Source organism: Balearica regulorum, chromosome 9, assembly GCF_011004875.1.
Source record: "Balearica regulorum gibbericeps isolate bBalReg1 chromosome 9, bBalReg1.pri, whole genome shotgun sequence".
In the NCBI taxonomy this organism is placed as follows: Eukaryota; Metazoa; Chordata; class Aves; order Gruiformes; family Gruidae; genus Balearica; species Balearica regulorum.
This window is the reverse complement of record NC_046192.1, coordinates 5,313,769-5,329,187: the sequence shown is the minus strand read 5'-3', so window position 1 is coordinate 5,329,187 and position 15,419 is coordinate 5,313,769. Positions and strand designations below refer to the sequence as shown.

Sequence of the window (15,419 nt, the reverse complement as noted above, 5' to 3'; positions counted from 1 at the left end):
AACATGGGAACAGGGAAAAAATATGAAGACAGCAGTAAGATTAGACATGTACCAAATGGCTTTAAAATGTTAATTGCATTGTATACTTGGTCAAGCATGAAGTTATTTCTACATAATCATTCAGTATATTTCAAGGATAATAATCTAACAATGTAGCAGGTGGGCCAAAAAGCAAGCTACTGTGCCTCTCTTAACCTTTGCAAACAAGGTTTGATGCGTATGTTGCATAGTAATCTCCAGATGCCGAGGCGTATGTTGTCATTGGGTAACTTCATTTTTTAGAAACAGGTTGGGTGGCTTTGTGACCAAGGGAATTTCTGAATTAAATAGCTGTTTCTAATAAGCGTGTCAAGTAGTGCTTCAGGAACCTGGTATCGTTTGTTTCCATCGTAGGAAGTATTAAAAACTCCAGTGCCATGCACACACACAAAAATACTGATTTCATCAGACCTTTGCTGTAACCCGTATCACATCGGATGTGAAACTTCTAGGAGGCTGCATAATTTGGGGATGGCAATTTCATCTTTCGTTGTTCCCTATCTGCTTGCTGACAGCTTTCCCCATTATAACACTTTGATATGTCCAACTTGTAATTTACTGCTCCTCACAAAAGCAGAAGCTGCTGTATATTTGTATCGTCTAATCTGATTTTTTTTTCAAGAACCATAACATCATTCTACACTTTCTATTTTTGATGCTCATCCTGCTCTTAGCAAGATCATAGAATCACAGAACCATTTAGGTTGGAAAAGACCTTTAAAATCATCCAATCGTTACCCTAGCACTGCCAAGTCCACTACTAAACCATGTCCCTAAGCACCACGTCTACATGTCTTTTAAATAACTCCAGGGATAGTGACTCCACCACTTCCCTGGGCAGCCTGTTCCAGTGCTTGACAACCCTTTTGGTGAAGAAATTTTTCCTAATATCCAAGCTGAATTTTCCCTGGTGCAACTTGAGGCCATTTCCTCTTGTCCTATTGCTTGTTACTTGGGAGAAGAGACCAACACCCACCCGGCTACAACCTCCTTTCAGGTAGTTTTAGAGAGCGATCAGGTCTCCCCTCAGCCTCCTTTTCTCCAGGCTAAACAACCCCAGCTCCCTCAGCCGCTCCTCATTAGACTTGTGCTCCTGACCCTTCACCACTTTGTTGCTCCTCTATGGACACACTCTAGCACTTCAATGTCCCTTCTTGCAGTGAGGGGCCCAAAACTGAACACAGCACTCAGTCTGACCTCAGTGACTCAGTCTGATCATCTCGACAGGCCTGTAGTTCCCTGGATCCTCCTGCCAGCCCTTCTTATAGATGGGCATCGTATTTGCTATCCTCCAGTCAACTGCGGCCTCCCCGGTTAGCCAGAGCTGTTGATAAATGATGGAAAGTGGCCTGGTGAGCAGTTCTGCCAGCTCAAGATCAGCCATTCAGTTATGGTACACCCTAGGTAAATACACTAAATGGTTGATCCTGCTCCAAATATTCCTGGTTTTCACTAATCCAGGAGCCCTAGTGTTCGATCAGGACACTATTGTGCTTGGAGCTATACAAGCAGAACAAAACCAATCCCTCATCAAATATTGTGGGCTAAGAATCATGAGCTACATGTGAGCTACAAGCTTGAAACACAGCATATCATTACTTCTGCAGTTTGGTTTTGATTTGGAGATACAGTAAATTACTTTTTAGTAAATGCCCAAACTTAGAATGGAATGAAATGACATCTCGCTGCATGAGTTTCTGGACTGAAGGATGCAAATGTATTGCTGACTCTGAAGGTAATTGCAGGTTTCTTCAGTGATTACCACCTGGATCATTTTAGCCTCTTCATGTCTCCGTTCTCTCATCTGAAAAATGGGAATAATACTTCCTAGGAGTGCTGCCACATTTACTGTTTACAACATCTGTTAGGATTCTGGAACAAAAAACTTTTTAGAAATGTAAAAAGTTACTTCTTCCATTGATTTTTATGGAATTAGTGTCAGGACAGTAATGCTTTGATTTATAAACTCCTGGGATCCCTTGTTACCTCCTTTAGGAGGTCAAAATATTTGGCAGCTACTGAAACGGTTTTCCATCTGCCCAGGTCTCTTCTCTTTAACACGTGTATTATAGTGGTAAGTAACTGTATTCATTTCAACTTATGTCATCTTGGATCTTTCTTCAGGCCGGACTGAAACACTCCTGCTCACAATGAGTAGTACCATACTCCATAAAAAGTCTTACTGATTTCAGAAGGGCTTTTGCTGATATGTTGTACTATTCATTGTTAAGTAAGGGAATAAATATCATAGTCTGGCTCTGTACAGTGAAAGCAACAGTAACTGGAGGGTGGGGAATGAGAATTACAGAGACAAGGAAACCTTTCATTTAAAAAAGATGCAAAGAAAACGTGATTCATCTGAATGCCTTAACTCTAAAGAAACGCTTTCACTGGAAAATGATAGAATATAGTATAGAGGTTGGTATCTTTAGTAAAGCAGAATTTAGAAAGCTCATTCCAAATAAGAATATAAATTACTTGGCTGCTGTATCATAAATTTTACCCTAACACTGGGAATTCAACTGAAGCATGACTTTAACCACTAAAGAATTCCAGGATTTAAAGGATATGGTGTTTGTGGGAGTGAGGTTGGGGATTGTTTGGGTTTTGTTACATTCATTTTTCAGTCATATTTTACAGGCAGATCTTTTAGAAGTCATGTAATACCCTAGCAGCGCAGCTTCAGAGCTATTGAAAAAGTATGGTTTTAATTTTATGGACTTAATGGCTAAATAAGGGCACAATAACACCTGAGTCAAAAGTATTTTATACCTCTAAATGTTTGTATATCTGCTAGTCTAACTGCTGGCTTTCCGTCTCCCTGCTTGTGCTGGGGTATGTTTTTGTGCTGCACCATCCTGCTGGCACTGCAAAGCAGCAGTACGCTGAGCTGGGTGCCTTACGCAGTGCTGAAGGTGTGGTTTCCCTCTGTATCTTGCTATCCAAACTAAAGGGAGGCGTTTAATGGTTGAAGTTGGGGGAAAATTATCCAGACTTGCTTCATCAGTGCCTTGACCTTAAGGTAGTCTTTCAGAGCTCTGTAAGGCCAGGGACGATTCTTCTTGCACTTACAGTGGTAAGCAGTGTTTTACATCAAATTGGCAGATGTAACTACAGTATGGTGCAAAGTGGAAAAGGGCCCCATGGCTGCATATGCAGTGTGCTTTCCATTTCAAGAGCTAGCTATTTTTTAAAAGAAAAATGAAACTCAGTGTGCCATGCTGTTTTAGACCAAAATACAGGTCATAGTTGGAAGCTGCAGAAAGCAGCTGTATCTTTTTCTCCCATCCTGATGCCATCCCCATACTGTGTTTCACAATCTCTCCTTCCTCCCCGACTCCACCCACAAAGAGGAGGAATGTTGCTGTTCACATCTGTTGTTGAGTGCTAACGTTAACCTGTGCCTTCGTGCTCTGGTAGCTACAGTGTGTGTGCGATGATGTCTGTTGGGGACAGGATGGTTTCTCCCTAATATGCACAAGAAGAGCTGTCCCAGATACCTGCTAAAACAAAGGATGTTTGCTCACCTCTGTATCAGCTGCTGTAGAGTGTCCTACTGGAAGACACAGTGAAAGACCACTTGGAAACATTTCTGGGCACAGTGTAGCTGCTCCCTTGCTGTGGCACAGTAGAGAAAACCAGTAAGCCATGCTCCTTGGTCCCACTACAGCACTGCAGTTGGATTTTCTTTGAGATGCATTTCAAGGTCTTGATGTCAGTGGGAGTTACAGATTCTCATTTTATCTGAAAAGATGACAACTTACTTAGACACACCCTTGGAAAAGCATTTAGCTGATGTTTGTAATTGCCTATTTCTTATTATTTCTACTGTAGAGCAGCGAAGAAAGTAAGTCGATGAAAGTTCAACCATCAAAATCTCATGCATGCTTTATTATTTCCATTGCTGCAGCACCCAGAATCCCTGATTAAAACAGTCATATTTGCAATTTGGGGGGGGGGGGGCCTTTGCTTTTTGATATGTAAGCAACAAGATAGTGATGCATTTTTAACAGGCTATCTCTGCCTACTCAGCTTTCATTTACAGCAGACTGTTTCATAAAATGGAAGAATTAAAGCACGAGTAATTTTCAAATGGGCAAGTAAATCAGACTTTTGGTCATGTTTGTGATTTTTCTGTCTTGAAATTTTCCTGGATAGCAGGTAAAGCAGAGAATAATCTTCCAGTACAAACCCTGAGTTTAATCGGTCCCTTTATGACTGTAAGCCAAGCTCAACCTCCAGTTATATCAAATTCAGTCCAGTTACAATTAATTTTTCCTTAGTACAAGCCATTATTAAGAATATTGGAGACAAACCTCAAATGACCTATATTTTCTCTGTAATGGCAAAATACCCAAAACACCTGAGGGTGCTGAAAGGCTGCAGGTTTCCACCATTTGAACTAGTAGAGGTCCGTAATGCATATTCTTGTTGAGAATGTAATTTCTTTTTTCTCTAGTTAGCAGATTAAAGAGCAGGGCTCCATTGCATTTAATTAGAAAGAAATGGGAAAAAGGAGTATCTTGGAAAAAAACCCCAGGAAGTGAAAAATGAATGAAAATCAGTCTTCTGGTTTTAAGGAAAAACAGCAGTGGATGGGCTTGTGAGGTCTTACGGCTATCGCCTCCCTCTCAGGTTACAAAAGTACAGGGTAAGGTGTTCAGAAAGTAAAACCCCAGCAGCAGAGCCTCCAAATGTCACACACTCTAGGTGCCAGCGGCACACAGTATATCCAGCCACACACCCAACTTATTCCTCTCTGAGGAATTCAGGAGCTGGGCCTTTCAAGTCTCCCTCTTTGGCCTTTACCCAAGATTACTGAGGCTTTGAAAAGCAGGATTGTTCTGAAAGGGGGATGGCAGTTCCAAGCAGCCATTTGCAATGGTACTGCACATCCATCGTCTCCCTGTAATACATGACCACATGTATGCTCGCATCACAGACAGTGCTCTTTTCACTAGCTGAGCGGCTGGAACAGATGCCAGAGAATTAGGAGGAACTGGCCAGCCTTCAAGATTTCTTCACAAGGACTTCTTAATCAGCTCCCATGCCTCTGTACTCTCATATCTGTGTGTCTGGTAATTTGCTCTACTTTATGTACACTCTGTTCATCATACAGATTGGCTTTTTACTTTCTGCAGCAATTCCTCTCACTTTGCCAACACCTTGCCATTTGCAGCTTTAATGCCTATTGATAGCACTTCATCAGCAATAGCTGCCAATGTATATTCCTTTTACAAGATGTTCACCCTCAGTTTTTATAGATAGTTACAAATTTAGCCACAAACTGATTGAATAGTTCATTTTCATTTGCTTTTCACATGGAATAGATTCATCAAAATGAATAGATCATCAGAAGATTGAAAACAGTGATGAAGAAGCTTCGCTAGTGTGTATTTGTGCTCCAAGCCAGAGTCAGCTCTACCAAAACCATTCCTGTGTGCCTAGCCTGGTTCTGAATACCTTCAGTGAGAGTTTTTACAGCTTCCTATAGCCAGCTGCGGGCGCAGTCCTCATGCTGGTCCTCCTCCCGGCACCAACACACACTCCCTAACTTGATTTTCTTCTGCCATGGGTAATAGGCCCCAGAGTCAGCCATAGGAACCTGAGCAATGACCTTGTCAGTGAAGGCAAGGCAGAGGAGGCTTCTGATACCTCAGGCTTTTCTGTGTCCCCTGTCACCCTGTCTCATTTCTCAGTGAGTGCATGTTTTTCCTAGTCTCCTTTTCACTGAGGATGAGCCCTTCTCGCGGCCCTTCACAGCCCTGCCCGTTTCAATGCACACGGAGGTTTTGCTGTCTTGGTTGTCACCATATGCCCCATCACTGCCATCCTTAAGCTCTCCTACTGTGTGGCTAAACAGTGGCCACCTGGCCAAGCTGTGTGTGGCCACCTCTTCTGCCCACCCATGCTCTGGCACACTCTGATTCACTGGTTGGAGATGTTATTTCTGTTTTTCAGATGCTCTGACAGATGCTCAGTTTTCAGCAAAACCTATTACCAAAAAAGATCCTGGTTAGTAATAGTAAAGTCCAAAGCAAGCTTCAAGCACTTCTCCCAGTTCAGTTTCAAACTCACCTTGGTATAGAGATTGTAATTTATAATTTAAGCAATTTGCTTCCAACTTTTTAACACAAACTAGTGGAAATGCAAGGGGTAGGGAAGAAGAGATTGAGCATCAGCCCATGCACAAAGGACTTTTTTCTCCTAAGGGGTGATACTGCAATAGTCCTTGCACAAACAGGACTTTTCTCCCTTGGCGTTTTACAAGAAAACTATGTTTTTAGAGTTGCATAGAGTTGCGTGACCACTGTCATTCCACAGCAATTTTTTTTCATTTACTATCAATGGCAGAACTAAATTGCCTTTGTTTAGTGAGGTGCAACAATTTGTTGCAGAGAAAGAGATATGAGATTGTCTGTCCTCCTGCCTTTTCTTCTTCCACACCATAGCTAGAAATAAATGCTCTGGGTGTTTCTAGCTCTCATCTCACACTATTTTCTGCTTTATGGAATGGCCATTCAGAACTTACGGGTTCTTATGGCTTGGTGACGTATGCCAGGAGTATCTCTATTTCCTGTTACAACAGCCTGTCTTGACTTGCTTTAAGCTTTGAAGATGTCATTAGCCTGTGCTGCTTGAGGGTATGAAGTCACTGATGGAGGGATGTTGCTTAGTGCATATCCCAACACATATCAATTGCAGAAGGTTCAGTGAAATGAGTAGTTCTACCTTTTATAATTATTTTTAATGTTTTTAATTAAATTTGTAACTAGATGGCTACAAATTGGTGGGGCTTCTAGTTTAGTTTGATTGCAACCTTACTAAATGGCTGGTAACTTGGTAACTGCTCTGGATATCAGTAATGTTAGGTTTCAATTAAATTGAAATTGTCTACAGTTGTTCTTTGCCGTCCTTTAATTATCAAGGTATATGTCTTCTCATTATTGATTTGACAGTAGTGCATGAATGCCTCAATCAAGATCGTGACCCTAGGATGCTTAGCTACTGTAGATCCACAGAAATTACTGTCCATGCCCCAAGGAGCCTAAACAGGTTAGTAAAGAAAACTGGGTGGTTGCAAATTGTTTTCCAAGCTCCTTGGTTTTTATAGGAACTGGTTCATGGCTCAGGGAATACTACTTGGCTAACAGTGATGAGAAAGACTCTTCTATTCACCTTGCGCTGTCACTGCCAGTCTGGAAAACTATTACCTCTGCTTTGTAACATACTAGTCTTTATGAACTTTGCTTCAGATCTCTAATCTATCCTTAAATCAGGTAATTTTTCCTCAGCTAGCTCAGTATGCAGCCCTTTCTCCATCAGCTGGCTCCAATTATGTGATCCTCACATGGTATCTCTGAATAAATGTTCTTTGAAGATACATAGTAGAAAGATGCCCTTGGTGTAAGCTACTTTGATTCAACTGCTTCAAATAGGAAGAGCACTGCTGAGGTATAAAGGTTAATTTCACCCATCTCAAGTTAAACAAGAATTTAATGAACTCTAACAGATGCTGAGTTTACTACTCCTGAAAACCCAGAATGTCCAAATTCTTTACACAGGTAGATACTCTGTGATGTTTTCTTTTCTAGCAAAGGATATATTGCTTGGCCTAGATTTTTCTAAGATCTCAGATGCTAGGAACGGGCCTGCTGAGAACCATCCAAGATGCTTAGTATGCTCTTCTTAAAAAATAAATAATCTAACTGCTTGATTTAATTCCTGAGTAGGAGCCCAGCCTCCCTAATGAGTGCTGAGCACCCTGAGGAATTGACCTATACCTATTGTGTCAAGCGTGTGGCCTGAGCTCACAGTCCGGCCCAAATTCCTGTTTGTCTCTGCCGTTTACATTTTGGCTTTGACTTGAGTCTGACCCAGGGCTAGGAACAGGATTGCAGAGATGGAGAACCAGGACTCAAACCCTTATCCCCACTGGAAAGTGAGCCTTCATACAGACATGTAGGTGTTTGGCATGCATCAAATAAAATAAAAAGTCTTAATTAAAAAGAAAAACCCTTCGTAATCCCAAATGAGCAAGTGCATACCTGAATTCCAGATTGGATGTTCTGGAGCACTGCTACAACAGCAAATTGAAGGGGCTGTTAAAACTTAGGGTGGCAGTGCTATGTGGCTTAAGTAGATCATGCCACAGTTGACTTTTACAGCAAAAGTCCATCATACCAAGATTGAATCTGTATGCAAAATAAGGTTTGCTAGGCCTAGACATCCACAGGCTGTAGCACCGCAGTCCCTGAGTGCAGGTTCACATCAGAGATGTTAATTGTCTCCAAACATCAGGCAAGTAATCTGCATTTTGAAGAGTCTCTAAATGGACATTTACATAATTTATGTTTTACAAAGTCCGCTGATGCATATTTGCATAATAGACCGCAGCAGTGCCAACAGATCCATCGCAGCACACGATGTCAGCTCTCATGAACTTCCAGTGGGTTTTTCCTTTTATTGGCGCTCTTATGACAGAAAGAAATTGGCAATAACTGATGAATCTCAAAGAGAAGACTGAGTGCCTGTCAAAGCTGCTGTGGCTGAGTAGAAGCACACAGAAATCAAGCCACATGCTCAGTCACCTAAGAAGTGCTCTGCATATGTCCATGCCAATTCTGTGCATAGAAACAAGCAGAGACAGTCCTCTATGTATTCATTCAAGTTCATTCAATTTCCTGGAATCTCTCTTTGCTCCCCATTCACAGCAACACCTTGTTGTTTTCATGCTCTCCAACTTCCTCCTCCTTAAAAATGAACACATTTTCTCATCACCAACCTCAGCCCCTTGGCATGATCCGTTGCAGAGGTGCTGTAGGTGCCTGGAGAAGGGCTTTGGGAACCACACTGGCTTTGTCACTAGTCTCACCTGGGCAGTCAAGCTTGAGCACATTAGCGTAGAGAGAAGGCAGTTGAAAGTTGCAGACCTTTGAGTTCCAATGCAATGTTCATCACTCTCAAAATGGTGTTTTTATCATTCTCACGATGCAGTTAGTATCTCAAGGGGTTTTTATCAGATCTGTGAGCTATGGGCAGAAGTGTTTTTTCCACATGGCTAAGTGGGAGAAGAAAGTGGTCGCCACTTTGTCACTCCTGGCCAATGTAAAGTTTAGCAATGTTGTTACCCTGAAAAAGGAGGAAGATTTACAGCCCTCAGTCTATTATGTACCACAGCATTAGCGGACTACCTAAATTGAGTCCTGGTGGTTTTGGTGTAACTGTCTCCCATGAAAACTGGAAGGAGCAGTTCCCACCCTCCCAGAACAGAACTGGGGAGTAGGATCATTGCCAGCTCCGAACAGGAATTTCCTTCCTTTAATTTGCTCCACAGCCCGAACACTGACTGAGCACAGTCTTCTGCATATGCTAATGGACAGTGCTTCATTTTGTAAGACATTTTATTAGAAAAGTTTATTTTTTACTCCTGGTTGTATATCTCCTTTCCATTTCTGTTGATTTGGGTATTCGTCATCCTGCTGAATGTGATAAGGGTTCATCAGTTTCACTGCATGCTACTAATAAGATAATGCTTTTAAGCTGTTTGGTATTTTCACACGAAACATGTTCTTCTTGCTACAGATATTCAGTAGAGTGATGGCTCTAATCATCCTCTCTGTCAATAACTGTCAGCTGTGATAGAGCTGGGGTTCTGGTTGGCCGGATAAACCTCCCAATGTGAAATAGAGGATATGCATGCTGAAGAGTTGCCAAACTAGAGCAGAAGAGACTGATTTAAACTTCCCATACCAGAGCTGAAGCAAGTCTAATGCTGTGATGTTTTCCTTTATTGCTCTTAAGTCTAAAATTAGTAATATCTTGCCACAGTTTCTTTTGATTTCAGTTCTGACTAAAATGAAACACTGGAAAGATTCAGTAAACAAATGTTTCCTACTGCTTGATCTAAGGACCAGAACTATTCTTTGGCATTATAACTAATCCTTTTTGTCATCTAGATTAAAAGAAATCAGATGATATGTGGATTGAAGTGATTTCAATGTTTATTCTATAATTAAACATCAATTATGATTATATAATATTAGAACCTCTTTAAAAGATTTTTAGTATAAGGTTCTACCTGTGTTCAAGAAATGACAGAAATACAAGAAATGTTTTAAATCCTCACTGCCACCATTGGATTCTGTTGACTTCAAACTCTTGCAACGGGAATCGTGTCTGCCCAAGTTTCTTAGGGAGCAATGGGAATAACTGTAAGAATTTGACTGGCTTTTAAAGACTGAGAAATGATGAGAGCAGCATGTTTGCAGGGTGAAAGAACCTTTCAGATGTCTTTTAGGTATGCTTGTGATTGTTTTTCTGTGTCTGCCATGCTGGAAGTTGATGCCTTTTTTGTGGTTATTCTATTCAGGGATTTAGTTGGGTTGCTTCACTGTGTTGAATGCACCCTGCCTCACAAAGGCAACTGTGAGCTCAAAGTGCTCTGCCCTGAGTCACAGAGCTCTTTGGTGGGAGGGGAACTCTTCTCCTACCCACTTCTTAGAGATAGGACACCTGCTTATGCTAAAATGTGAGAGTACAGCTTCCTAAGCAGACAGCAGTCCGTCTTCCTGCCGCTCGCTGGTGTCTCCTTGTGGAGGCATGAAGAGACCTCCCTCAGTGGCACAGAGCAGCTTCTATTGTCTCTCCTCTTTTTGTTGACACCTTGTTACTTGAGTAATTCTTTCCAGTGTATTTTGCGCCAGTTTGCTCTCAGGGTAGACCCAGGTAGTCAGAGCATGTCACAACATTGCAGAGCCTGCTTCAGCCTGAGACGCACGTCTCTCCATACGTTTTCTGCTGGGATAGGGCAGGAGAGACCTGGGTTCTAGCACCCCTTCTAAATCAGCCACAGGAAGGATCTGACCCTAGATATCATCTACCATTGGTGCCCTAATTGGCAGATGTTACTGTCTGGTGTGATCCTGCAAGCCTATGCTGACATGGTCTGGCAGAGGAGCCCTGCAGGCCATCCTCCACCTCCATCACAGCTCTGCAACGGCCGTGCAGCTTTGCCCTTGGGCTAGACAGCTTTGAGAATCTCATTAGTGCAAAAAGGCTCGACTCTGGCAGCTAACTCTGGAAGCCTAAACTTTCTTGTGGATTGGTGTTGCTGGTGCACAGGCTGTAGCATACTCAAACCTGACCTTCCTCTCAAGCTATGATGTGATTTTCTTATGGCACAGAGAAACTGTAAATGGTGCTTTTATATGACCTGTGAATTTTTCAGCTGAGAGAGATGCTGCTTTTCAGTTTTAGGTCTCAGGGCTGAAAGACATATGCCTAACTCCAAGCAGGTAGGTGATAGTATTTATTTTGGTGGTTTAATCTCTGTTTAAAGTTAAGCTGATGAAGTTCAAATCCTTGCTGAAAGTTGAACGTACATTGTTGCTAGCATAAGATCATATCCAGTCTTTTTGCAAAATGGAGCTTTGTCTGTTCAGAGCTGCAGAGCTAAATTAATATCCTGGTTACAAACGTCAATTGCAAATACAATTAGCAGTTTATGAAAAGGCTGGATATTTGTACCATGTAAATTTTCAAGCAAGAAAAGGTGCAGTTTTCCCTTAAGGGAAAGAGCGCCAACAATACATGTGCTTTTTCTTCTCAAGAAATTAAGGGGTGTCTGGGGGAAAGGAGTTGGGATGGCTTTAAATGTTTTTGTACTCCCTTCCAAAATAAGTTTATAGTTTCCCCATATACAATTTAATTAAGCCTTCGATTTGACCTTTGTATTGAGCAATAAAAGTTAACTGGGAAAGATGTGGGTAGAATGAGAGCACAAACAAAGCATGCCCCACGTCAGCCAGTGTGAGAACTGTTTCTGTAACCAAAACTAATGAGATCATCAGGACAAAAGCAACAGCCAAAGCATTTTCAATTATTACTAATATTTTTCTTCCTTGAGCCAGTTTATATTTTTCTTAATTACAGCTTTGAGCTGTGGCGTGATATTTAGCAGATGCCTTCGGCACTTGGCGTGCTGATCCCTTGCACACTCCAGACTGGCAGGGGCACCTAATCTTTGAAGTCTAGAGCGCACATTCATCTTTAACCATAAAGGTCAATCCTGCATTCCTCGCATCCCCCCAAACTCCCATTAAGTTTAATAGGAGTTTTGAGCATGTGAAGCATGCGGTATCAGGATCGCTCTCAGTCTTCTGGATATTACCAGTGAGGCATGTACAGAATTTCTAAACTTAACTAATTAATTGCACCATACAGTGGTGGCAGAAGGCTGTCACAGAGCTTTTTAGTTGTTTCTTTCATTACAAGAAAGTTACAACAAAAGTTTAACAGATTTACTGGGAACATCATGTTTTACAGATACTTCCATGCTGTGTTTCAGGATATCATGTCAGCTGTGCTGCAGTATGTACGAGGTATCTGGCAAACTAAACAAGCTTAAACATGCAACCACAAACATGTGCCTAAGACTAGACTAAAAACAGATGTTTCCAGGAAATGTAAAAGATGTTTGGCATGTTTTAAGCTTATACTTTCAGCTTGTCTGCATTTGAGTTAAGTCCCATATTAATATAAACAAAATGACAAAACCTTTTCTTGCAAATGACTGATTGATTAATGGAAGTATTGCTGAATCACACAAGGTTTGTTAGGTTAGGTTATTTCTTCCCAAGGAAAAGATGGATTGTTCTATCTTGACATTTACCATGGCAGGAGCTGAGGCAGTTATACGTGTGGGTTTACTTTTTAGCCCTTAGAACTAATACAATTTTATTGTGTCTCATGAAAATCATGCAGAGTTTGCTATGGCAGCTGTATATCAAAAGCCAATCAAACACAGTGACAGGTTTCCTTACAGCCGTACAGCTGAGATAATGTCCTATTCTCTCTCTCTATATATAGATATAGCATTCAAATGTATATAGAAGAAAGATTGTTTGGGAATGGGGGATGGAGCTGCTATTTCACATAAGTGTGGCTTCCAGGCACCAAACATCTCAAATTGTCTCACAGTTGTTCCTGACTTCTCTTTATTGCATTTTTCCTTTGTTGCATCTGACTTTTTTTTTATAACAGTAGTTCCTGAAAGGTCCAGCCAATGTTATTTTTTGAGGAAAGCGTGTATAGTTCTTCTCAGCCTGAAGAATTTACATCCAGAATGCGCAAAATATGTAGGAGACAAAGCAGTTCTCTCACTGGCCTACAGGGAGAAGTGATCTGCCAAAGATCACACAGAGTGTAATGCAGAATTGAAAACTGGTCGTAGAGATCCTAGTCCCAATTTATGACTATCCCCCCAGGGACACACTCCTTTAAAAGAGAAACCCTCATAATCTTGTCCCGGAAGTCGTCTGGAGAGGCTGGCCTGAACCTAATGCAACTCAGTAGTTAAGTGAGGAGAGCGACCTATTTGGTTGTAACTCCTGTAGTTCTCTCTTTTCTGGTTAAAGATCTCCTCCTAAGGCCCAGTTTCCATAACAGGGTGTGTGGGGAAAAGGCTTATATGGACACCATGTTGTCGGGCTGAAATAGAAGGGGGTAGAACACTACACACATGGGAGGCTGCAGAGCTGTTAATTACTCCCTTCTTCTGGCTCCAAAAGTGATATACTGTACCTGCCTTTTACCAACTAGTATTATATGGTGGACAGTAAGAGAATGTGGAGAATTGCATCACAAGCTCATCACACTTTGGGAGTTTTTGGATTCCCATTTCCACAGCATTCTTGTTTCCATTTGTCTGCTGCAGTTGTAACTGGTAATAATTAGTGCTGGTTTTAATGTCAGGATAATAGATTATTTGGAAATTGTTGGTACATTTTATGGTGACAGCATTGTTTTGCAATTTCAGAGCTCCTTCCTTTGAATATGTAAAAGTAATTTCAGCTTTTGCTACCAGAGGTGATAAAAAGCTAATAATAACACTGCAGCATCTACTGTAATTTAAGAGCCTGTTCCACCAAGGTGCACCTAGCTTTAATTTTCTTATGAAGCTGTCAGCCAAAACCAAGCCTGTGATCGAAGTGAAATTTATCAAGCAACTGAGCTGCAACAGGGAGAGTAAATGCAGGTACTGACCAGTTCACTTTAGACCAGCATCACGAGTATCATTACAACCATGATGAGGCATTCAAGATCGAGGCATTAATTTGCTATCATAGATGCTGACATCCTGTCTTTTCAAAGCACAGTGTTTGCATGAAAGTCTAGGAAGAAATGGACAGGTCTGACTTCATGTAATTCATGTGGGAAAGCAGAAATAAATAATCTCCCCTTCTCCCCCACTCCCCCCCAACTCTCTCCCCAAATAGCTGGGTTGAAAGTTCTCCCTAGCAGCTCATGGTATAAAAATGATGATGATGTGTTCAAAATCTTCACTCAGTTGTGGGCATAGTGGACTGATGAGCATCAACTCTCTGCTGTCACTGCCCGAGTCCATTAGAAACTACGCTGCTATAATTAACATTTACAGGACTAGTTTGGCAAATCTGTTTTGTTTTTATGCAGAATTCCCTCACAGGATTGTACACCTGTCTGGTGTGATGATCTGTAGCCTTACATGTATGCAGCCACCATGGCTGTTGGTTAATTGCAAGTATACTGCCTGAGCAACAGATGTCCTGAGGCACAAGCACATTACTTCCACGAGCACTAGCTCAAACACAGGCTTACCCAAAACTAATGCCGCTTCCCCCAACACGAGATCAGCCCATTCAACTGCCCTTCCGTTCCTGCCTTCTTCCTTTGCTCCAGAAATACTTTGTCTTCCTCTCTGTCGGTAGCAGCAGCAGCCTGTCTAGGGAGTCTCTGCATTTACCCTTCAGCTCAGCGGAGATTGTGCTGAGCGTGACTCAGATGGGAGATGAGGAGGGTTCAGTGGCAGTGGCAAATCTTTGCAGGGAAAGACTTCCTATCGTTTGCAATCACAGAGAAAGGACTGAGCTCAAGACAGGTCAAGAGAAGGACAAAAATGTAAAGGGGATTCTGTTAAGTAGATGAGCTTGTTCATCCCTTGGCAGGACAATAGGAAACCTCAACAGACGTTTAAGTAGACCTTGCTGATGCTGTTCATTAGAGAGCAATAGCATGCATATACAACAATAAATATTTACATCTTTGGTAATCTGTACCAGCAGCAAACGGCAAATCATTTAGGCTAGGGAGGGGGAACTAACAGCTGGGGTGCCAATATGGCTTGAACTTCTGTCAGGTAACCTGGTAATAATCTAAAAAAATAATAATTGCATTGTTCTTCCGGACTGGCTATATCCAATATTCTGGACATGACCCGGCAACATGTGCTTGCAGCCCAGAAAGCCAACCATGTCCTGCGCTGCATCAAAAGCAGCGTGACCAGCAGGGCGAGGGAGGGGACTGTCCCCGTCTGCTCTGCTCTGGTGAGACCCCACCTG

The 15,419-nt window shown here is 41.9% G+C and overlaps 1 protein-coding gene across 4 annotated transcripts in view; it reads left to right on the top strand.

Annotated features, from left to right (window-relative positions):
• LOC104640687 (glypican-5) overlaps positions 1-15,419 on the top strand; it is a 394,501-nt gene that overhangs the window by 367,015 nt on the left and 12,067 nt on the right. For 2 of the 4 annotated variants that reach the window (XM_075760928.1, XM_075760927.1), the window contains one exon: positions 6,999-7,095. The exons of the other annotated variants lie outside the window; for them this stretch is intronic. In XM_075760928.1, the coding sequence (XP_075617043.1) occupies positions 6,999-7,095 (97 nt within the window). The remainder of the gene's footprint in view (positions 1-6,998; positions 7,096-15,419) is intronic. 4 annotated transcript variants of the gene reach the window in all.